We start from the raw sequence: 26,814 nt of genomic DNA, 5'->3' as shown, positions 1-26,814 counted from the left end.
ATAAACTATCAGAACTAAAAATGCAATGGTACCCAGTACAAATATATAATATATCAAAATAAATTTTCAGAAAAAAATTAATATTTAAAAATTTTAAGATAATATGAAATGAAAACAGTATATGTAGAAATATTTCAAAAATAATTAATTCCTTGCTAAATTATGTAAGTACTATTTTTAATAGAAATATTAATTAAATTTGAAGAATACTTTTTAAAAAAATTTATGACTTAGGATCTTGACATTTTGATGCATGATAATACAATATCTCCATTGAAATCAAGACTGAAAATACGGGAAAGAGGCATAATACGATGTCTGTATTCAGCAAAATGTGCTCCATTAACTGCAACCATAAATTTGTCAGTCTCAATTCTGATAATCATATCAAAATGAGTACCTGGAGCAAAAGGAAATCGACCCTGTCTTTCTTCTTGGCCCCATCTACTATTGATGTAACTATTGCGAACAACTACATTTTGATTGAAACGAGCATTAAAATGAAAAGCTATATCTGCAGGTGGCGGCTGATCACCAATACGACATCGAAAGTCAAGTGTAAAGCTGTAAAAAAGCAAATGTTAACACTCATTTTAGTTTATCAAGAAATTATCTGAAGTTATCAGTAATTTTTTAATTTGCATAAATTACCTGTTAGGAAATGCAGTAACACGTCCACTAATATAAAGCATTGTTGATGGCAGTAGTGGCTCAGCAAAAGTGTAATTAAATGGCATTCTCTATTTAAAAAAATTACATATAATTATATATAGTTTATGTAGGTTTGAAATTATTCAATTTAGCAAAATTAAAACAGCACTATAAATTTTATCTTAAACTTCAAATCAAACAAAAAACAATTATGATAAAAAATTAAATTGTAAGTAACAAACAGCTTAAGTATTTCTACTTTATTTAAATCAGTTACTATAAATTTATATACAGGGTGGACCAACAAAAATGAAACAGCAGAGTTAACAGATAACACATTATCAGCCTTAATTTTACGATCAATTTTTTATTCCTTGCATGATTTCAGAGATGTCCCCCGAGAATAAAATCGACCTGTCCGAGCAATTTGCTTAAATACAAATCCAACTATCCAAAAACTCTGCCGTTTCGTTTTCGTTGGCCCACCCTGTATACAAAACAAGAAGTTATTATATGCTTAGTTAAAAGGTAGAAAAATTCTGTTGAACAAAATTCACAAATATGGATATAGATTTTGTATATGTATTATGCTTATTATTAAAAAATGAGCTTTTTAAATTTTATTTTTGAATAAATATCAGATATTAATATCAAAATAATCTATTAGTTGAAGAAGATCTGTTATCCTTTATACGGTAGAAAGCAAACACTGCTCAAAATGGGCCAAAACATTCTCCAAGCCTTTCATATGTAGTGGGATGAAGAAAAAATGCTGAAGATGAAATGGACATAAATGGACATAAATGAACAGATATCATCTTACTTGCAATTGGAGAAGAGTATAGCTTTCTACAGTCAATTAAGAAAAAGAAAACTCATAATGGGAACCTTCGTCACAATGATCTAATAAAGATAATCCTTGAAGACATATTCAAGACAAAAAGGAAAAAGTAGACCAAGAATCTACTTTGTACAACAATTGTGTACCGACGTAAATATGACAAATTACAAAGTATCAATCTTGATACAGGAACTTACCTGTTGGTGGATCATAATCAAGGGTGTCACTGGGGGGGGCAGCTGCCCTCCCCTAGAAATTTGAAAAAATTATTTAAATGCTAAGTTTTAATTTAAATAATCTTAGGCTTCTTGTAAGTTAAAAAAAAAAATGTTTTAATTAAGATATTTCTTTTCCAGTACATAGTAAATGATTAAAACTTTATGAATCATTTTTATTTTACCTACATACAATTCATATCCTCTATCAATTTACATCATCTTGCCCCCCCTGGCCCACTGGCTGGCATCATCCTTGATCATAATAAATACAATGTTACAAATCAGTCTAAGGACTAATAAAAGTATATAGATAGATTAAAATTTTTAAAAAAATGAAAGAATTTTTAATCTATCATTAATCTTAGCTCATATCAAGAAGTTTTGACAAATTTAACATTATTTTAGTCATATTCCTGAATTAAATTAATAAACTGAAACAACACTACTATGAACCATGTGCCTCTACTATACTTTCTTGTTCACATTCCATTTTGATAAATTTTCAATTTATTAATTTCTTATTTATTTTGTAGATTTATATAATTCAACTGTTTAATTTTTCATAAGACTGTAGAATGAATATCTTTCATTTTTCAGATTATTCATAACAAAAACCAGAAACACTAAGCATTTGAATTATCCAAACATTGAGGGAGGAAAACAATTATCTGCTTTTAATATTTTCATGACTTGTAATAAATATTCTTTGTCCTTATATTCATATGAACTGTGTAAGTGTATATTATATATTATGTTAATGTTATTTAGAGCAGCGGTCGGCAACCTTTCTGTCCTCACGGATCACTAAACTCACAATTTTGAATCCTGCGGACAACTATCATGAATTTTTTAAACGACCCTTAGATTATTGGCATCAGGTGATTATTTGTCATGTTAGAGGCAGCCTGGTGCCAATAATCTTGCAACATAACAATGCTTGTCCACATACCTTGCGCACAACTGGAGAGGCTCTGTGAAACCTAAAGTTTGAACAGATTCCATGCCCTCCTTATTCCCCCAAGCTTGCACCTTGTGATTTTTATTTTTTTCCTCTACTCAAGAGAGACCTGAAGGGTAATCATTATACCTCAGATGATGAGGTGAAGGCAGCTGTCAAGTCCTGGATTCGAGAAAAGTCTGAAGAATTTTTCAGTGACGGAATGAAAAAACTTGTTACATGTTGGGAGAAATGTGTTAGCCTTAACGATGATTATGTTGAAAAATAAATATATGATTTTGAAGCTTAAGAATTGTACTTTAATGTACTTTTTGCCCGATCTTGCTATTTGTTTTTGTTCATGTTCTATAAGCATGTGTGCATTACTTTTCAGCCTACCCTTGTATAAAAAAATTATCAATTCATGCTTATAATTTTTTAAACACCTATTTAAGTAATTATGATTGATAAAATGTTAAATTATTGAATTGAACGATATATACAATTACAGAAAAGTATGATGTATTATTTAAGAAATATACCTCTAGAATAAAATGTAAATGGGGTACATGATAAACTAACACAGTCCCAGCGTATGACATCACACAACTAGTATTACAGCTCGTATCATCTAGACCAGTGATTCTCAACCACTGAGCTGCGGCACTTTAGTGTGCCATGAGAGTTTTGAAGTGTGCCGCCACTGCAAATACCCATAAATGCGCAATGTCAGACAAGTAGTTCAATCAGTTCTACCTTCCTGGGACGCATTTGGAAATTGTAACCATTGTTACCAGTAACTGCCAGTAGTTACCAAGGCATTTATAAAATGTGACCTAAATAACCAACTGCGTTTAAAAAAATCACTGTTATGATGTCATCGGTTGTCCTGTGGTCCTTATTGAACTAACCATGTGTGCCACCAAATTTTTATATTATTAAAAGCGTACCATGACAAAAAAAAAGGTTGGGAATCATTGATCTAGAGAGCCTTGGCCAGGGCCATGTTTGGGGAGTAAGGAGGTTGCTGAACTTGTGCAATACCATGTTTTGCAAGGATTGTCTGGATGAGATTCAAGCCTTGGGCTGGAGCATTGTTATGATAAACAAACCAGTTGCAAGACTGCCAGAGCTGTGGTCTCTTGCACCTAATAGCATCTCATAGATAATGTAAAATACCTATACCTATCATCACTTATAATATTGTACAGTACATCACCTATAGTCGTAGTTCTCAATCTTTTTGAAGTCAGGGGACACTAAACTTTGACATTCTTTTTCCACAGAACACTTAAAATACATCAGCTTTTTAAAGCAGGGGTGGCAAACTTTTTTGAAATCAAGAGCACACTCAGTCTAGTATATGATGTCATTGCATTTGCTGATTACATTTCCATAAAAAAATTATTTTACATTGTATTGATTTTTCTTTTGCAACAATTTTTAGTTGTATATTTGATTTTTTCATGGAACAATCCTAACTAAGATATAGTCAAGCAGCTAAAGGAGTGACAAAAATTACATCTGAGAAACAAAGATGTGCCATCCATGAAATAATGGAGAGATTGCTTTTAGTTTGGATAAAAAAAAAAAGGAAATGAAAAGAGATGTAACTAGTATGACTATCATTCAAGAGAAGGCTAGAGAAATTTTTGAAAAACTGAAGAAACAAATTCCACATTCACCAGATGAGGAGATAGAATTCAAGGCTATCACTGGATAGTTTGCAAAGTTTAGAAGGAAATCTGCCATTAAACATGTGGTAATGCATGATAAGTCTGCTAGTGCAGATAAAGAAGCAGCTGAGTTCTGTCTCAAATTTCAAGAATTCATTAAAATAGAAGGATATTGTCCACAACAAATTTTTAAATTAATGAAACTGGTTTATTTTGTAAGCACATGCTGAACCATACCTACATCAGAAAGATAAGAAAAATGTTCCTGGGCATAAACTCATGAAAGACCAATGATGTTACTTTTTGGAGCTAATGCTAGGTGATATGAAGCTTAACCTGCTTCTTGTCTATCACTTTAAGAACTGTAGAGCATTCATGAAGAAATTCCAAAATTAAAGAGCTGCCAGTGATGTGGAGATCGAACAAAAGGGCATGGGTCATGCAGGTTCTTTTTAAAGAATGACTGTTTAAAGTTTGTGTCCAAAACATCAAGGATTACCTTCAGACTAATGAATTGTCATTGAGAGCACTGTTGCTATTGGACAGTACACCAGGACACCCAAAAGACCTTGAAGATAATTTGCTAGACAACTTTCCCTGGCTGACAGTTCAGTTTCTGCCTCCAAATACCACTTGGTTGATTCAGCCAATGGATCAAGAGGTTATTGCAGGTTTCAAGAAATTGTACATTTGCATGCTATTTTGTTAGTGTTTTGAAGTATGTCAGTCATCTCAAAAATGACATTAAAAATGTTTGGGAAAGAAAAATTTGATATTCTTGAAGCTAGTCAGCTCATTCAAAAGGAGTGGTCAGAAGTCATTCAATAACAGTTGAATTCTGCTTAGCAAAAGCTGTGTCCATCCTGCATTCAGTTAGACAGAGATGATGTCCCTGAAATTATGGATGAAATTGTGACAACTGCTAGATATCTGAATTAAAGGTGAATAATGACATCAAAGAACTCATAATAGAACATGAAAATTATCTGATGACAGAACTCAAAGAACTCTTGAATGAAGAACACCAAGAAACTCAGCAAGATGTGTTTTATTCTGAACAAGACGATAATGAAAGAGGACCATTGCTGACATCTGCTATTAAAGATCTTTTGAAGAAGTGGGAGAAGATCATAACAATGGTCTTAGAATAGCACCCAAATCAGGTTGAAGTCAATACATTTGGGGATCTCTACAACGATAATGCTATTAATCATTTCTGAAAATCCTGAAGAAGAGAGAAAAGCAATCGACAATATGGGGCATTAAAGTATCTGTCCAAATGGAAAAAAACATGACTGATGAAAATGCAAGGACTATGTATTATCGTTATTTCATTTAAATAAATGTAGTAAGAAATTACAGCGGAACCACACTTAACAAGCATAATTCATTCCAGAATCTTACTCTTAATACAAAACACTCATTATGCAAAACAGTTTTTCCCATATAAATTAATGTAAAATATGATAATGCATTCCAAGCTGAAAAAAAATACTCAAATATTTTATGTATAACGTTTATTCAAAGAAAATTATACAATGTACAGTACATTGTTAAGGAGCATGAATCATCATCATCTTTTCTTCTAGCACAGAATGAACCAACCTGAAATGCAAATTTGATTTGAAAAAAATAATAATAATCACAGATATGTCTGATAAACACACCAAACAGTATGCCAAATTCTTGGGCTATGTAAAGGCTATAATTAAATATTAGAAATTAATTAATTTGACTAGAGGTGGGTAGTTATGTTTCCATCTCATATTAAATTTAATAATTGTAAATAATTAATTTTTAATTTAGATATTTCTGGAATTTAATTTGGAATCGGTCATTAAATTTAATACGAGATGGCAGCGTAACTGCCTACCTCTAGTCAAATTAATTAATTTCTAATATTTAATTATAGCCTTTACATGGCCCAAGAATTTGGCATACTGTTTGGCATGTTTAGTATATGACGGGCGATGGTTGTTGATGTTTATACGTAATATGTGCAAACACAAAGTTTGGAAAAATCTTTGATCACAAGCAACACAAGATGCTAGTGGAACGAGTGCTAAACACAGACTGATGGAGCATGCACACAATCCAGGACTTCCCCTCTCCTCATCATTCATTATGTGAAATGTTGCTTGTTAACGAGTCATTTTTTTACAATTTGTTTTGCTTGTTATACGAAATACTCGTTAAGCAAGGTTCCACTGTATATAGTTTTTTGTTTATTTTTTTGGGGTCTCCAGAACAAATTAATCAAATTCCCATAAAAAAATCTATTGTAAATCAATAATCTGTTAACAAACAATTCAGGTAGCAAACATAGTCTTCGAATGGATTATGTTCATTAACCAATCACTCACTGTATAATGATGTCAATATTAATGGCAAACTTTAAGATAAGTAGATTTGCAAATAATAAATCACAATTATTGCAGATAATTAAATGACCTATAGCATTCTCTAGAAAAAAAAAAAAAAAAAAACAGATAATCTGTTGAAGAAAAATGCCAAATGAACATTAACAAAAACAAAATTAAAATCACAAAATGAAAACCTAACACAAGTAATTTTTAGTTTTCTTGACAGCCTTATTTCCTCAAACAATAAATGTCAAAAGAATATTACAGCAAGAATTATACAAGCTAAATTAACTTTCAATAAGAAAAAGAGACTTCTTACATTAAAGACCACTTCTTTCACAACTAAAATAAACTTTGTCAAAAGCTTCATTTGGTATGTGGCAACCTCTGTATCTGAGGCCTGGATCTTGAGAAGGTCTCAGAAGGCTTGAGATGGAGTGTTGGTGCTGAATGACAAAAATACTATGGACAGACAAAATATGAGGATGTTCTTAAATTAATTAGTAAAAAATACTACATTCTAAAACGTATTGAATATGATTCAACATCCTGACTAGATTACCACTAATGGAAGGAAATACTGGAAGTGGAAAGCCAAGAACTGAGTTTATGTACACTAGAAGGGAATCTATTTCACTAAGACCTCTTGACCCTGGAAAAGAGATTAATGGTTGATGAGCTAGCTGCCCACCAACTTTCAGGTAGAAAAAGAAATGAAGAATTCTGAAACAGCAAAATAAAAAACATGTCTAAGCTTAAGATTAAAATTATTCTTTTCAAATAATATTAAGTTTGTTAAAAAATTCTTTGTTTATCATAAAATTCTTATTAAATGTAATTTCTTATTGTTCAATATACTTTTAAATAATTTTACAAAGTATTTACAGTAGTATTATGTATTTATTACATTCTTATGCTGTTTAATATTCAATTACAGTAGAGCATCGATTATCCGACCCCCAATCAACCGTCACATCGGTTAACCGACCACGTTCTAGTCGGCAAATTCAAATGTCCGCTAGTGATGTGGCGCTACAATATCTGGCTACATATTGGCAACTTTAATATTATTTTTGTTAAATTTTTGCGTGTTTTAGCTGGCAACACTGGCTCGAACATGAAAGGGAGGCCAGTATGTAAACCAGGCTTAATTTTCTATTTTTCTTTATATTTGTATTTATTTTGTGCAAAATAAAGAAATAATTTTTAACAATACAATAGCGACGATTATTATTTTAAAAAATATTTTGTTAGGCTTAACATCAATGAAAATTCAATGCAAAGTAAGTTATCAGCAATATACTAATTACATGGAATATACTAATATACTATACTAATAATGTATTTATTTTTTCATACTTTTCGGTTATCCGTTTTTTCAGTTATCCGACCAACCCCAGTCCCAAGTGAGTCAGATAATCGATGGTCTATTGTATTTACAATAGAAAAATTTTGAATATATAAAGGTGATTCTCATGCTAGAAAATCCAGACATTCCTCAATATCTTTATGGTTTCCTATGAAAATTTACATGAACTTACCTTCTTGTAAAGCAAAGTCTTCCTAATGCAGATATTGAAAATGGCCACTCCAATATCTAAATATTTTTATATGAAAGTTATTGAGGAATGTTTGGGTTTTCTAGCAAGAGAATCACTCTGTACAAATGAACATTAGATAAAATAATAGAACAGAAAATTTAAAAAATTAGTTTTGTTTTTTGTCACTTTACTATTACTCAAATTGCTTTGAGTTTTGTTTAAAGTGGCCAAGTATCACTAGTAGCCATTTTGTCCTTGTATAGCATGAGATCAACCACTTCAGTGTCAAGCATTTCCCCAAGCCACTGATATGTCCTTCATTGCCCAGCTGAGATCAAGTGATATGATGACATGTTTATTAGCAGATAAACACATCATCAGTGTCACATCCCATTTCGAACATACACATGCTTACACTGGTAAATACACAAAAAAAAAATTTACAGGTGGAATTTTTGGTTCAAGTTAAAAAAGATATCCCCATTTTGTATTAACCAAGTTGAATTAACATGTAAGTCCCTATATTAAAGAAAGAGGAAACTGTACATTTTCAAGTAGAAGAGAACTCAAGTTAACTATGTTTGAGTTAAGCAGATTCCATTGTATTAGAAAATTACTTACAGGATTATATACTGGTTGGAAATTAACTGGTTTTGGCAAATATGGTCCCTGTGTACATATCTGTAAAACTGGTGGTGCTGGTGGACATATTTGGGCCCCGGGAGGTGGTCGAAACGACTAAAAAAAACAAAAAAACAAAAAAAAAATCACACACATTAACTTATAGCATGTAAATTTATTTCACAAAATATCTAAATATTGTATTTTGATATTACACTATTAAATGTTTAAATATCAAGCATTTGAAAAATACTTTTAAACTACACAATATTTAAATAAATTTCATTATAATGTAACTGTTTTAACTTGTATATTGTTATTTGTTAGATAAACAACTTATTTCACTACTTTAAAATTGCATTCTAATAGATAAAAAGAAAAATTATACCATATTTCTGCTCATGTACAGTATGCTCTTATAAGTCAAATAATTTAGGGAGTTAAGGCCTAATAGGCAAATCGAAATCTCTAAATTATAATATTTTGAATTAATTTACTAAATAAAGTTAAATAAAATTAAATTCATTTATAAAAACAACATTAATTTATGTTCTAAATGATTTACAAATCAAACAAAATGCAGAGGAGATGGCATTCACCAATTAACCACTCTTCAATACTGCTCTGCACTGAAAAACAAAACAACACAAAAACAAATCCACATTTTTGGGCTGCAATGTGAAAAAATTGTAGACCTATAAGTTCCCACTGTTGTCTGTCCATTCGTCTTTCTCAATCTCAAGAACTGAATTAAAGAGATGTAATCCGATACCAGTTATGGAAACCTTAGAGGCAGAGGCCCTGATTAACTATATATGAACTTCCAATGCAAACTGAAAGTCATGTTATTTCAATTCAAAACATTTTCCCTGAAAGCAATTAATAGATGACCAGCACAACTACTGTTAAAGGAAAAGTATGATGTACGGGAGCAAGACACTATAGTACTAATTAGAGGTGAAGAGCATATATTTTAAATTGAATAAATTAAAAATATAGTTAAAAATTGCAACTTGGCATTGCAACAATGCCACAATATATAATTGCTTGTTTTTATCAAAGATTGAAAAAGTAGAAAATATTTGGCACCAAAAGAATAAAAAAAGAAGCCAAATATAGCACAAAGTAGCCAAACCTGGCATCACTTTCATGCACTCCTTCATATGCAAACTAGCATGTCTTTGTATGGGACCACTATTTAATAAAGGAGTGGGCATCCTTAAAATTTAATCCGTTTTCTGAGTACATAAGATGGTCTGCTAAAACTAGATGTTTGAGTTGCTCTACAATTGATGGTTGAAGCAGTCTTTGCTTACTAGGAGAAGAAAATCTATTCTACTCAAAATGGAAAATTCATTGCAGTACCACTTTTTATTGTTCATGTTGAAAACTATAAAAAGCAACCATTATTGGAAACAGTTATTTTAGGGGTTGTGAAGGTAGTTTATAGTTTGGTTTAACAAATTATGGTAAAATTTTTGTTTGCTTTAACATGTAAAAATTAACATTGTGACAATGGTGTTTTGCCAGGGCAAATGGTAAAATTTGCTTTATTGGTGTTTGTTTGAAGGATATTGTTAACATTGCATTATAAAGCATTTTGTAGAAATTTTTATTTGTCTTTTAGTTTGGAAATATAAAGATTAATAATTATAATAAGAGAAACATATTTCTAAAACCATAAATTTTAATATTTAATCTAATAATGTTTGAATTTTATAAAATATTAATGTTACAAACATTTTTTAAACATAATCACAATTAAATAGAAATTTATACATACTTCAAAAGTGTATTCAATTCTGTTTATTTTTACAGCTCCCTCTATGTTTAACTTATCAATTGTTTGATAAGGCAATCTATGCTTAAATTCTGTATAATGTCGACCATTTACTGCTATCTGTAAACAAAAAAAAAAAAATTATTGATATTTTCTTATTAGGAAAAAATTAAAGAATAAAGAAGAACAGTTTATTCAAAGTTTCCATTTTAAAGAATTTTTTCATTGATTACCTTAAAATGATTCTGTTCTATCAAAAAAAGAATGACAAAATCTTTTCCTACAATAAATGGTAAAGAATAAGGTTCTGTTTCTTCATTTTGCCATCTACAATTTTCATAGCTATTTCGTACTACTACTCGCTGGTCAAATCGAGGATTAAAATGTAATGCTATATCACAATCATGTCTAGTATTTCCTCTTGAAAAATCTATGTGAAATCTATAAAAAAAAAAATTCAAAAAATTATGGGTTTTTCTAACTTAACTTTCTAAATTTCACTTACAAATTAATACGTGTTGATTTGTAATTTGATTATTCATATTAAAAAATGTATTTGAAATTATTCTGATCAGTTCCATTTTAGTTAATTTAGAATATGCACACTTATAACTATTCAAATATTTGGTTTAAAATTATATCAGTTATTTCTCTTTAAAGCACAAAAAATACATTCTTGAAAGATAATGAACTGTTTAAATTTGATTTCAACAAAAACAGATTTGGGAGAAAGAATTGATGATAAAATAACTAACACACATTATCTTTAGTCTACCAATGGGTGAAACTGAAATAGCAGTACATTTTCAGTATATTTTAAATATTTATCAGAAAATTTTGAGTATCATTGGAGCCAATTTTTAACTCCTTATAATAACAACTTTATGCTTAAACTCTGTGGATTAGCAAATTATTATATGAAATAACTGGTTGATTGTAATTTTTAATTTAAATAATTGAGTTTTTCATATTATTCAAATATACATCAATGAAACCTGATAATATAAGCAAATACACTCACAACAGCCCCAAATTTAACCTGTTCATTTACGGCTGTTGTGAGTGTTATTTGCTTCCTATTATTCTTTGACATTATGCCCATTTATAAGTGAATTTCTAAAAAACAATAAAAGTTTAGTTTTTATTGTTAAAATATACAATGGGGCAGAAACAATAAAAGTTTAGTTTTTATTGTTAAAATATACAATGGGGCAGAAACAAAGTGAATTTCTAATTGTTAAAATAAATATTTGAAATAAAAACTAAAAAAATATACTACAGGACATAACTTATGAGTTTCTGCAATGAATTAAGAATAAAGAAAAAGTTGTGAATCTAAGCTATTGTTAAATTATTATTTACAAAATAAACATTGCAACCAGCTATTGCAAATATGTTTAATGTAATAATACTTTATCTAAGATACAATGTAATCATTCTATATATAACATTTATTGTAAAAAATTTCCCTATAACATTTTGAGTCTCAAAACTTTATTGACTTAAGTTCTTGATCTCTCTATATTTGCCTGTTCTAACAGCTGCTGTTTTTCTCTTCAATTTTTAAAAGCTTTTTCCACCATTTTTTCTTCTCATGAGCTTCACCATCCTCTAATAGGATGCATCTTCCCAACAAAAATGTCTTGTTGCCACAAGACATTTTTGTTGGGAAGATGCATTTCTAGTTGTTAGAATCGTTCCTTTAGTTATAGATATTTTTTCAATAGATCCAAAACATTAGTACATTCTCAACAAGGCACATTTTATTTATGGAGAAGGCTCTTTCAACATCAGCATTTCAGTGTGAGAGAATTTTTCTTACAAATTCCATCAGCAACTTTCTCATTTGAGTTCTTGCTAGAATCTTTAAGTAGACATCCAATTTGTCCATTTTTCAGTTTCTGTCTTAAACTTCTTGACAACAGTGGATTTTTAAAGTTCTTCATAATCTCTTTACAGCATCAACTGTCACTTGACTTTTTGCAACAAAATCCTCCAAAATGTAATAAATACACATGATGCTTTTAATGTAGGACTTATCATTACTTCAGAAGAAAGGCAGAAAACATCTTTCACAAATTTGCTGGACAGAATACTATAATCTTTGAGCAAAATGCAATTAGAAACTAACTGCAGGATTTGTGTTTCCCTCAGTACTTTGTACATTTTTCTAGCACCAAAACCAATGAATACATACTGAACTGGCAAATACAAACTACTATCATTAACATTAAGTAAATGTTCAGCAATTTGGTTCTTGCCATTCCTTCTCAGAATCTGCATTTTGGACAAGAGAACCATTAGCCTAACTTAGGAAAGCATGTGCAATTTTCTATTGCACAACAGAAAGATCACATGTGCATTCCTAGGCTAAAAATAGGTCTGATTGCATCTTTTAGTAATCATTCAATTATTTAGCAGTCTAAGCATGCATTTGTATCAAAAACTGGATTTCATTTATTGTGACTAAAGAATCACACAACAAAAAATTGCATATGTATTCCCAAGCATAAATTTCACATTTAAAGAAATCATTTATAAATCCCATATGTTATAAATGAAAAAAAAAAAAAAAACTTAATAATTAGAAAATGTCAATAGACAGCACTGATAACACTTTGCTGAGATGTTTATAGCTATGAACTTTGTGATATTAAAAACAAAATATTTAAATCCACCATGCACACAAATACCTTGACATTAACCGATTTATGTTAATAGGCAAAGTAACGTAAACCAGAGAAAAGTCCATCATTTACTTATTGGCTGGGAATAAAGATTTCTATGACATTAAGTGGAATTGGCTGTAAATCACACAAACTCTACAAATATTCTCAAATATTTTAGGTTTAATCCATCAATGTAAATACAGAAAATAGATTTAAACATTTAAAATTTTATTTACAATTTAGAACAATGGTTCCCAAAGTGTGCACTACCACCCCTGTGTGAGGTGAGTAAATCTATGGGGCACAAAAAGAAGCAGGAGGGAACTGGAGGAAGAGTCCTGACCAAACAGTGACCATGCAAGGGTTGGGGTCACTTACAATCTTTCCCTTTTCTCTATTGAAATAGATAAGAAGAAACATTGCATTTAATGTGGAGAATAATGTTTGCTAAGGTCACAAAGCATGAGGTTCATAGAAGATTTTCTAAAAATATACCGAAGCCTTTCTCACACAAAGGAAAATGGGTTAGGTTGGCATTATATGGAACCAAAGGGGTGGTGGCTCAAAAAAGTTTGGGAATCACTGATTTAGAAAATTTTAACATACTTTGCATATCTCACTTGAAAAAAAATTTTTTTTATTCCTTCTGAAAATAATTTATAAATAAATACCTGTTTGCTCCATGATTAACAGAACCTGAAATCACTATCATCTTTCCTGGTTGCAGTCCATTAGGAATTCTTCCCCAATAAGGCAAAGGCTATAATAAATATATAATGAATGCATGTATTACAACATATTAATAAATTGTAATACACTTTGTAAGAATAAAACTCACAGATAATAAAATTATGTATTCAATAAAACTTTTATAATATTGATAATTATCAATAATTCATAAATATTTCATAATTTTTAACTATAATAAATATCACTAAAAAAATAGACTAACAAATCTCAAAAACAATAAAATTTTTATTAAAACCAGATTTAAACAGTAAAAAAATAGAAAATATAGGCTATTTATTTGTAATTTTTAAATAACACAGTTTTTATTACTAGAGAAAATTTACATAAAAGCAAAAATTATATTAAAACATCATAGATTATAATATAATAATTGAAATACACTAAAATATATATTTCTTATTATAAAATATATTACTCTATGCTTCTTCTTATGTTTCTCAAAAATTAAAGTGGTGACGTGGAAGATAAGAAGTTTGAACTGGAATCTAACTTCCATTAAAGAAAAGATGAAGCATCATAAAACATTTTAAAACACGACAGTAAACTGTCAAAATAGATCCATAAACTGTGGTAGTGTATTTTGATTTACAGCAAGCTTCACACACAATCAATCAATCTTTATTAATATGTATATGAAATTATTATCCTAGTTAATTTGCTAGAAATATATAATATATATATAACATGTTTATTGATATAATTTTATATGTAATCTATAAGCATGTAGTCATTTTTTGTTGCATGTTTCTTACAGATTTAAATAACAGCATCGAAAAATCCTATATTGTTTAATAATCCTGCATTCCAGAATTTTATTTAATTCTATTATGCAATGTGTTATAATTATATTAAATAAATACTATGATGCACTTCTTGTCTAGTCTTCTTAATACTAACTCTTCCAAAAACCTTTAACCGATGAAAGTCTGCTCAAAGTCCCTCAGCAAATGTTTTCAGACACCTCACTGTGCCCTTTCTCTAGCTTTCTTCTCTTCTTAAAACAATTTTCGAATTATTGAACACCTATTTCCGCGATGCACGTGCCAACCGAAAATTCAAAACGTTCGAATAGCTTCCGTAGAAACTCCAAATGAATAAAACTTCAACCAAAACACTTAAAAATGCTCCACAACTCCTTTAAAAAACAACATAGATCTGCTCACGTGATCGTTTTTTAAAGGAGTTGTGGAGCATTTTTAAGTGTTTTGGTTGAAGTTTTATTCGTTTGGAGTTTCTACGGAAGCTATTCGAACGTTTTGAATTTTCGGTTGGCACGTGCATCGCGGAAATAGGTGTTCAATAATTCGAAAATCGTTTTAAGAAGAGAAGAAAGCTTGAGAAAGGGCACAGTGAGGTGTCTGAAAACATTTGCTGAGGGACTTTGAGCAGACTTTCATTGGTTAAAGGTTTTTGGAGAAGTTAGTGTTTTCTACCTGGTGTTTTAGGTGATTATTTATATGTGAGTCTTCTTAATAGCTTGTGAGCACGAAGATTGACTTTTTTTTACCACTAGACTTATTACACCACCACCACCACAGGACATCAAATTACACTTAGAAAAACACTGTTTTATTTTCAGAATGCATTTTGGACATGGAGTCCCTCATCAGCTTTTTGATTTAACATGTAGATTTGATGTTTTGAACCTTAAACATTAAAAGATTAAACACAAGATAAAACAAAAAGTTTTTACATAAAAGGTAGTGCTGATACAATAACACAATAATAAATTGAGGTACTGGTAATTAGTAACAGTTTATTATTAGTTAGTAACAGTTTATTATTGTGTTGTTGTATCAGCACTACCTTTTATGTAAAAACTTTGTTTTATCTTGTGTTTAACCTTTTAATGTTTAATGTTCAAAACATTGAATCTACATGTTAAATCAAAAAGCTGATGAGGGACTCCACGTCCGAAATGCATTCTGAAAATAAAATAGTGTTTTTCTAAGTCTAATTTGATGTCCTGTGGTGGTGTAATAAGTCTAGCGGTAAAGTAAAGCCAATCTTAGTGCTCACAAGCTATTATATTAAATAAATATACATAAGTTTAATTATTATATTAAATAAATATACATAAGTTTAATTATTAAATGAAATAAAAATTTTAACTTTGCTATCCATATATGCCTTTATATCAACAATCTGAAACAAAATGAATCACTTTTCTAATGTAAAAGACATTATTTAAGGTTTGCAGGCTATATAATAAACATATCCTCATTAGGATGGTATCAATTTAAAACAAAAAAAAACCCATGCTAATAATGGTTGGTATAACCTGGTAATGAAAAAGTGTCTACATAAGTGTTACTAGGGAACGCTGATATCATCAATGAATTTAACAATACAATTTCACCACTTGCCATATACACACTTTGCAGAGATGTACCATGACATTGAATTCATTAAAACTGCATAGACATGAATAATGTAAAAAAGGGTAAACCCTGAAATTTTGCTAAACCGTGCTTGCTGTTAATGGATATTAAACCACTAGAAAAAATACTCTGGACAGCTAGCAAATAGGGCTACAAAGTTCATAGATCTCTAGTATTATCTTCAGTTTATTCCTCCAACATATTTCCCATTTTTACAATAGTCTTCCATATGGAGAAATAACCACTGTCACAAAATTTGAAAAAAAAAAAATTCTGGATTATAAGAACTAACCATATGTGATCAGTATGGACTATGATGAAATGTGATGTCAGTAATGGCATATGGAGTAAGTATTATATTGGTCAAAATAGTCTCGAAGAAAAATTAAATACTTAAATTATAATTTTTTATCCAATATCAGACCAACAACACATACACAGTGTTTATCCATAGAATTCAGCTTCCAGGAAGATGTGAAAAATTGCATTACAGCTTAAAATGTTCAGATGGTCTTCAATAAGCATAAAGTGCCTGAAGCACATTCAACTCGAAAATAGACTATCTTGACAAGGATCTGTTGTATGAAGCCAATGCAAGAATTGTTATACTAGTAAATAATATCATTGATAAATTAAAAAAAGCAGTATATCAAAAAGCTATGATGGATACTCAAAAGACATAAGGTCTCGAAATTGTAAGGTCATCAATAACAGGATAGTATAGTAATCCATCCAAATATTTCTTCAAAACCTTAAGATATAGCCCAATAAATCACCTCTACCATACATGAAACTTGAGCATATGATATCAGAAATAGAAGTTCTAATAGGGGAAAAAAGTGATCACGTGACATAGGTGTCGCGCATATCGATTCGGTTGTAAACAAGCTGTTCCGTTCGAAGGATAGCTTACTTTATAATAATGGAAGAACGAAAATATTTTTTAGGAAGGTTAACAACGGCACAATTAAAGGAAGAATTAAAAAAGTACAATGCCAAGTTAGCTGGTAGAAAAGCCGATTTAATAGAAAGGTAAGTTAAAATAATCTACATCTATATTTTTATCGTTAATTATTACATTTATAATTTCAAGTCCTTATAACTATTACATGATAAGGTAACTTACCAGTAGATGAAAGTTTTAAGGATAAGATTTCACAAAATGCACATTTTTCGTCGATAAAAACATTTAAAGATCAGTAAAGTTCTCATTGATTCCTTTCACATTTGTCTAACCAATACATAAGGTCAAAACTTTAATTAAAATAAATTTTTTTTCCTTTGGAATATGGTCATGTACCGAGCCTGATATATTATAACCAATTTATACCAGTATCTGAAATATTAACTGTACCAATAGGTTATCACTGTAATTTAGAACAACCAACACAAACAAAACTATGTTCTATGAAGTTCTAAAACAATATAAGAGATATATATCTTAATCTTTTACCAAGAGAAAACAATATTTGGAGTATTTAAAATAAATATAATCAAAATGTCTTTTTTATTGGTCACAAGTCTTCTTGTTTCAATAATTTAATGCAATAAGACTAATTTCTTCACCAATAAACTTTTTGTACAAGTGAATTTTTTCCCATTTTCTTTTACTAAATTTGGCATACACTATATATATGCCATATTTAGGTGCTTGTCAATACTGTTCAGTTACCTTATACTGTTTATTTTTATATTATATGTAATATATTAAGGTAAGAATATAATATATAATAATAATTTTTGCCTTTCCTGTCAATGTGACAGAAAAAACTAAATAAAATATTGGTGATCATATCTTAACTAGTTATTAAACTTGTTTACAATAATTTTCAGGTTACTGGCATATGAGAGGAATCAGGAAACTCATAATTTTTCTATATCCTGTGATAGCTCTCCTGAACTCAAACTTCCTGATTCATCTGAATATAAGGATCTCTCTCCAAGTTTACAAATACCAGTTTTGACTATAGATACAATTGATGCCTACATGGAGATGTCAGATCAAAGAATGCCACTGTCTGCTGTGCAGATGTATTTTAATGAATTCTTATTAACAATAAGAGGAACAAAAGAAAAAAAATTTTCATATTTTAAAGGTAATGTAAAATCTGAATTAACCAAGGGGAACACATATTATACAGATTTAGTAATTACAGATGATGGGGATATAGAAAATGCAATATGTGAATGTACAGCAGGTAAAGGGCCTAAAGCATATTGCAAACATGTATGTGTAACACTATTGGCAATAGAAGAATACGGAAGAACAGGCAATTATAAGTGTCACAAAACATGCACTCAGGTTCTGCAAACATTCCATCAGCCTACCCGCCAACATAAAGGTTCCCCAGTTAAGGCTAGTGAGCTTCCATTTCATTTATTTAAGAAGAGAGGAATGAAAAGGAAACGATTGGAAGACATGAAATTTGACCCCAGACCATCTGGCAGTTCAATCTCTGATTATACAAACTTTGTTATTAATTTGGCAATGAACATGCAAAGTGGTTGTGCAATACCGATATTGCAATTAAGGCAACCAGCAAACATGAGGGCTTTAGAGTCAGATCATGATTATTGCAAAAGCACAATGTCCGAAATGTTTTTAAAAGCTTTACATGTAACTGAAGCAAGTAGGGAGTACATAGAACATTTGGAAAAAGAGACCCGATTACAACGAAAAAGTGCAGTTTGGAAGAAGGAACATTTGTTGCGTTTGACATCTTCAAACTTTGGAAAAGTTTGTAAATTAAAATCAGCAGACAGACTAAAATTGTGTGACTCGTTACTGTCAAGTAGGCCAATAAAAAGTAAGGCAATTTCTCATGGCTTAAGGTATGAAAAAGAAGCAATTGAAGCATATTCTTCTTTTGAAAATACTCCTGTGAAAGAATGTGGCATGTTTCTTCATCCAAAATACCCATTCTTAGCTGCAAGTCCAGATGGGCTAGTGGATGATGATAAAATATTAGAAGTTAAATGTCCTTACTCCAGTTTTAAACTTCCTGTGAATGCAAAATGTACCATATTTGGAATGTACTGATGACAAAATTACTTTAAAAACGGAATCATGATTATTTTTATCAAATCCAAGGTCAATTAGCAGTGACAAATAGACAAGTTGCTCACCTGTTTGTTTACACAAAAAGTGACTTCAAAGTTTTTATCATTCCAAGAGATGATAAATTTATTGCAGACATGACTGAAACACTAATTATGTTTTTCCATGAGCATTTTAAGCCAGCTCTTTTAAAAAAGATGTTCTATAAACATTAAGTTTATAAAATAATTGAGCTAATTGTTATTTTTATTTTACAATTTGAGTTTATGTAAAATTTTTCTAGATGGTGAATTTTTTAAATAATAAAAAAAGATTTTGTTTTAAAAATTAAAATTTTTTATTTGCTTACAAATTTACAAACATTTATTCAACTATAGTACAAATTTTAAAACCACTATATTACTTTGAATTGAAGTTCCATAATGAAGACCTTACTGTGTATGCTAGTATACATTCTTAATCTTAGAATTTATAAGCAGACAAAAATTTAAAAATACTATAAATGGAAAACTTAAATTAGGCTAGGGTCTAGAATGAAAAAAACATTATATACAGAATTAATAGAGCTAGACTAACAGTGAAACAAATTAAGCATCTCTGCCAACAATGCTTGGTCTAAAATTGCATAACATAAAACATATAAATATAATTTCACTGCCAAGTTTGATTAATGTCGGATGCATGTGTTGCCTCAAAATCTTGAATGTACGAGCCATTCCTATAATACGTTCAATATGTATTCTTTTACTAGATATTTTTCTGTCTCGAGATAACAAACTGCTGCTCAGCTGTGCTTTTCCTCTCATAAAAGTGGGTGTATTTACCACAACATCTTTAGTAATTAGCAAGTCCTGAATGTTAAAACCTCTATCAGCCATTACACAGTCTTTTGCCTCTGTTATTTTACACAGTGAAGACCTTTCTGCAATCTGTCGATCACTTGCAGAACCACCATAGGCTTCTGAAACAAAACTTACTAGACCACCTGGTGTGCAACCTACAACTGCTTTTAATGTGTTGTCATTTTTATATGACGACCACGTAGCCTGCTGTGCAACAGGATTTTTTGGTTTGCTTATTTTGCATTCTAGAGAATCAATGATAACTCTAGTATTTGGAAATTTCATTTTAAAATCTCTAGGCATGTATGTATCAACAAGAGATCTTTCACTCCATATATCCAACTCTCGCCATTGTAAATACATGAAATTGATCCAAGTAATGAAAACGTTTCGTACTGTTTCTTCAGATACACTAAACATCCTACTCAACTCAAAATTTGCTGTATTCAATCTTAATTTTATTAAAGTCAAGAACAACTGGTTTGGCACTGCAAGTGTTACAACCTGAAACTTGTAATATTTTAAGCTGTATGCTGCTGGTCCCAAACTTTGTAGTACAGAATTGAAAGAATTGTAGTTCTCTAACCCAGTATAGTAATGTATAGCATTGTTGTCAAACTCAAATCTTTCAACTGACATTGGGACTTCAAAAGTATGGGTCTGTGTAGTTACACAGACCATAGTGCTTGCCACATTATTTTCAATAAGACAAGTAGCCTTTTCCTCCTCCTCATCTATTACTACTACTCCTCCTATTTCTAATGTACCAGTATCCATTATATAACATGCATCATGATTATCTTGAACTTTGCGTTCATAGTTTTCTCTTCTTGTTCGTCTGCTCGCAACCGAAGGTGCCTCTTTTTTAGACCAAAAAAATACATTTGGTACAGCATCAGCCTTCAGTTGTCTCTTTGCTGAGATGTTTCCTAATAAAGTAAAATAAATCTATTTATTTTTCATTCAGCATAAAGAATTAACAATTAAATCCATGGTACTATATATATTTTTTATCCTTTGTTAACTTAGCATTAATGCTATGTAAGTGCTCAAAACTAGCCTCTACTGTTAGGGCTTATCACGCCTAGATATTAAAACTAAACAGAGACTTTTGATGTAAACATCAAGTATTTTTCAAGCGAGGTGTTTGAAGCTTCTTAATTGCTAATAGCTTGAAAAAAATATTGTACAGTTATTATAATTCTTTAAATAATGTGCTTACCAAAGATATTAATCTCCTTATACTGATCAGGTGTGAAGTGATTTTTACACACGAGACTGGATGAAGTTGGTTTCCAATTTGCTCTTTTAACGGCGTGAATCCATTTCTTTCGCAATGCTGGATTTTTTGGAAACTTGTGACCACCACTATTAGAACAATGTGGTACACAGCACCACGTACTTGGCATTTTTGAAACTTAAAATATTTATTAGATTTTTGTTTAAAGAAAAAACAAATGGTACTTTACAACCGACAACGTATCGCTTAGTCTGTTTACGACCTCATCGATACTAGCGCCGCGTGCGGAGTAGATTTCACTTTTTTCCCCTATTGCTGCTATGGACAATATACATAAGGTACATTTTAATTAAAGGACATCCTTTTGTACACAGTAAACAATTCCAATAAGAATAAGAAGCTATTTTAGAACTGGATTAAGGCCTCAAAGGAGTGGGCTAAGATGGACAAGAACAAGGATATTATGCTTATGAAAAGGGAGATGTACTGTCATGGATTGACCACATGTATCGACAAAATGCAACAAGGCACACAAAAATTATCTTGACAAATTACAGCATATAGTCTAGTAGCCTGCTTTTCAGCTTCCTAATTGGTCCATAAATTACATCATTCTCAAACTGTCATATGCTCACTGAATATACTTAGGCTATTTGGGTTTGAGACTTCTTGGCAAACCCAAGTAGTCTGGGTAAACAGAGCAAGTAGACAACTTTGTCAATTATGGACAAACACACATCAACCTAAAGGCTTACTATGCAGGGAAGTATTGTGGCACAATACTAGAATGAAAAATTCAGTTGACTACTTTTAATCAACTATCGTAACCTGATGAAAACACTACCGAAAATAAAATTAATGTCACTATCAACAAGAACTGTTTATTAAGTAGATCTACATTACTAGTTTTTTCCAACTATCATACAACTAGCAGAGTACAATATCTTATCTACATGTTTCGGAATTAAACAATTTCATTTCTCAGTTACAGTGTTTTCGAAAACATTCTGAAAACATACTTGTTGCCATTGAGCATAAGTATTTTAGATGGAGTGGATAAATACTCATATATATGTTAGTATATGTATATTATTATTATACTTCATGTCATAATGCTAAAGTTTTAATATTTATTTTATTTATTGGTTTAATTTATCCACCAGTTGGCAACACTTAATCCTTCCACCCTTTTTACCTTTTTTATGAAGCAATACATTGTAACAGTTGTTATAATAAAAAGTTCTTTCTCAATGTCTTTTTTGTGTTTATTTCCTGAGTGTGAGCTTATTACTCAATCAACAATATACCATTTCATGATTTTACCAAAATTGATGGCGATTCTTGGGAATTGCCATTGTTGTTTGAGAATGCATAAACAGCTTAATGACTGTTTTTTAAATGTGACCATAAATTGCTGGTGTTGTTTGTTAATTTCATAACTGCATTTCTTCCAACACACTTTCTCAACATTAATTTTGGTAAAAAATACAGCCAAACTTTACTAGATCTAGTGTGGCAAGCACATGCATGCTTCTCTGGCACTATTTTGAATATGCAAGTATTCTTTGCTTAACATGGTTTTGCTTACCATGGGATTTGATTAATGTGTGAAATTAATTGTAGCAATCCCTTTATATATGTGGCAGAAGTTTTAATTTACATGGCTTTACCAGAGGTCTTTACTTAGCATGGATAATGTATTTTGATTAACACAATTTTGATATACAGTATGTGATAGGATCAAGGAATTAATTAATCACATTAATCAAGAGATTTCTGTATCGAATCCAAAGCAATTCAATGTTAGTTGAATAAACTGGTTTTAAAAATATTGATATTTTATTATTTGACATGGGCAAAAATTCAATATTTAGTCAATCGTCATTATCAATTGGCCATCACTACTTTATGCCTGATACATCAAAGGCCAATTTTATGGTGTAGTAAACTGGACAACAATCAATTTTTGGAAACTACAACTGGCAATCCAAATGGGCTCACTCTCAGGATAGAGCTGGAAAACCACAAGAAGTTATACTTTCTTGACTTAAGAATCAAACTTCAGGAAGGCCATATCACCATCAAAAGTGCATAGAAAATCAAAATACCAAGTTTTTATTTATTCTGGCAATATCAGTGAAACCTTTGGGACAACGCTATCTGCCTCCACAGCCCCTATATGTCATATCTACTCTTATTGCTCCAATGTCAACAACACCTACCAGGAAATAGACTACATCAAAAAAACTGAAGTTACAAGTACATGGCAAGATTTATTGAGCAACTGGCTAACAAGTATAAAGCTGGAGTAACAAAGATGTACTCCATTTACAAGACAGAATATACTTGTAGTAGCAAACTTCAATTAACAATTAGTGGTAGGCCTATTCATGGCAAAATGATCAGGTCTATTGACAGCAAACTCTGTTTCTGAGAAACTCCATGCTATAAAAAATGTTAAAAAATGATAAGGATCAACATGACTGCTTCAGGATCCCAGAAGAATAGGATCTGGTATTGTAAAAGCAAAAAAATTATTTTTAGTAAAAAGCTGAATAAATCCATTTTTGATCCCATTATTTAAAAGCAATACTTAAACAATAAAATCACTGGTATAACATTTCTATTCACAGTATTGCATCTATCAGTAATCTAATTTTACAATAACAAAATTTTCTACTGATCTTTAACCAACATTATATCAAATTAAAGCTAATATTTACAAAACAACTTTTGAAATCTATTGCCTGTAAGCAAATAAAAATCTCACTTATTTGCATTTTCTTAAAGAAATGGAACCATGATTAATAACATTAGACATGCAGTTGACACTCTTATATATCAAAGAGCAGAGAGTCAAATTTGACACAATTCCAATACTTTCCCTTGTTACGTAGACATAACAGCCGGTAATGCAATAAGGGGAATGGTAGAGATGATGCAAAGATCTAGAATAACTGGGACAGGAAAAATGGTCTGGATGGGGCAGAATCAGAGAAATAAGGAACCACAACTATTGGAAGATTAGTTACATATAGACATGCAGATAGACATGCAGTTGACACTCCTATATATCAAAGAGTGTCTCTAAAAGCAAATTATTGGACATTTACATTTTGATTGTAACTGCTTATATAGCAGTTACAATCCTATATATTCTTTGATATATAGGAGTGTCAACTGCATCATTCATCAATTGAAACCCTTTGTCAGAAAGAGATACTATTGATATACCTAACAAATCTAATTAAAAACTTTTTATTATATTTCTTTAATGTATGTTACTTGGAAAATATTAAACATTTGAATTATATAAACAGCATTTTAACAATGTTTGAAAATTCATAAAAATTATCACCACTATACTAATTTTTAAAATTCTCATTAACTTACTAAATTTGGATGTTAAAAATTGTATGTGTACTTATTTGCTTAAAGAATGTACTACAGAAACTAACATTACCTTTCTACTTGAACAAAACAAAAAATTAGCAAACTGACTGCTTTTTTGACTTTTCTGTCCATCTTGTCTCTCTAAAACTCAAACAATCTTTCAAACCCCTGTTCAAATAAATCTTATTTGAAAGACACCTGCCAGAGCATAAATTTAAATGAACATCTTTTTATTCTAGAATAATAATAAATTCAAACTATCTCTATATTCTTCTGTTCTCTCTCCCATTTTTTTTTTTTTTTTTACCATCCATTTCATGCATTTGACAAATTATCTACATCTTTGATATTTATAACTTCCTTAGTTAAATTTTCTTCTGTCAGAGTTTCCGAGGATGGATAGACAAGTTTGAAAGCATCTAGCAATTTGATCATTTTGTTTTTACAAACTTCAGTTCAAGTAGAAAAGTAATTTAAGATTGATCATATTACAGAGTTAGATTATATGAACAATACAGAAAATTACACACATCTAATAAATTACAATATTTGAATATTGTTTAATTAATTAAAATTGTATAAATAAAATATTCAGTGAAACAGTTTTACATTAAATATTTTAAATGGAATTTTTTGTTATATAGTAGAATCAATGATGCAAGAAAATGCATTTAATTTCAGACAACATTATGTAAGAAAAAATTTCATAACATTCTTTTAGTTTCAATGCTTATAGAAATGTTAAGATATATTTGTTTAGATAATATATCAGTGTTTGCTTATTGACATTTCTTTTTATGAATATTTTAAAAATATTCCAAAAAATATTTTTCTAAAATGATTTCTCTATAGTTTGAACCAAATTTTCTCTGGAAGTAAAACTGAATTTATCTATCTATCTCATTAAACTGATAAGTAATCTCCTTGTAGAAGTATTGAAAAATACATTTTATTGATTTATCAACAATTCAAATAAGTTTATCATCGTGTTTAAAAAATAGATATTCACCGATTAATTCTAGTAATACCAATTCATCGATATTAATCTGCAAAATATTCTGCAAAGTTAATACATTTAGTTTTTTTTTTATTAATTTCATATGTCAATAACTTTTCAAAATTGTTTACAAACTATAGTCACAATCCATCCTTTTATTAATAATTGAATGAAATTTACAGAATTAACAGGCATGTAATTGATATGATTAAGAGAAAATCCATGTGGTTGCTGGAAAAATATACATAATTTAATTATTTAACAAAGGAAAGTGTTCATAAATCATTCTGAACTTTAATATATTTATCAGAAATATTAAACTTAATCTAGAAATGAATAAACCTATTAAAGAATCAACAGGTAGTCAACAGTTATTTACATATATTCTACACAAAATTGATTTTAAATTAGAAATTTATATTCTAGAAATAAATAAATAAATCAAAATAATTTACCACATCTTCAAAATAATGAGCCATGGACGGATATCTTATTTTAAAGTCTAAACATTTATCTTTCATTTTTGCAAGATTCAAGTTGGACGCGCTTTACACAATGAACCGTGTTAAACTTAATTGTCAAGTCGAAAAGAAAATATATACACTATTTTAAAATATCGGGAATTCGATCTAAAAATTATTTATCGCGCAGTTATCACGAGGTATAACGTAAATAACACGTGACACCGAAACAGTTTTATTAATTATTACTTACTGGATTTTCAACTGCCTCCATGCTGAATTGACACCCCCCGTCTAACACGGCACGACACTACTTAACACAATTGATAAAAGATTTCTCTCGTTTATACGGAGGCGGTGGCGTATAATGGCAACAGACAACGAAATGACACTTA

General features: G+C 30.1%; 1 protein-coding gene across 2 annotated transcripts; it reads right to left on the bottom strand.

Annotated features, from left to right (window-relative positions):
- Positions 1-26,814, bottom strand: LOC136969538 (galectin-8-like). Of its 2 annotated transcripts, none has more exons than XM_067263740.1 (7): positions 26,673-26,814; positions 13,969-14,057; positions 10,862-11,069; positions 10,632-10,748; positions 8,849-8,965; positions 652-740; positions 1-564 (listed from the first exon to the last, which is right to left on the bottom strand). In XM_067263740.1, exons 1-7 carry the CDS (start codon positions 26,691-26,693, stop codon positions 231-233), a joined length of 975 nt encoding a protein of 324 aa, XP_067119841.1. In that variant the 5' UTR covers positions 26,694-26,814; the 3' UTR covers positions 1-230. The 2 variants fall into 2 exon arrangements, with proteins under 2 accessions (XP_067119841.1, XP_067119840.1); XM_067263739.1 differs by lacking the exon at positions 26,673-26,814 and adding an exon at positions 26,414-26,605.

The sequence above is a fragment of the Centruroides vittatus genome, unplaced genomic scaffold (assembly GCF_030686945.1).
Source record: "Centruroides vittatus isolate TY-2023 unplaced genomic scaffold, ASM3068694v2 contig_18, whole genome shotgun sequence".
Lineage (NCBI taxonomy): Eukaryota > Metazoa > Arthropoda > Arachnida > Scorpiones > Buthidae > Centruroides > Centruroides vittatus.
Note: the sequence above shows the minus strand (reverse complement) of the source record. Positions and strands in the feature narration are given on the sequence as shown.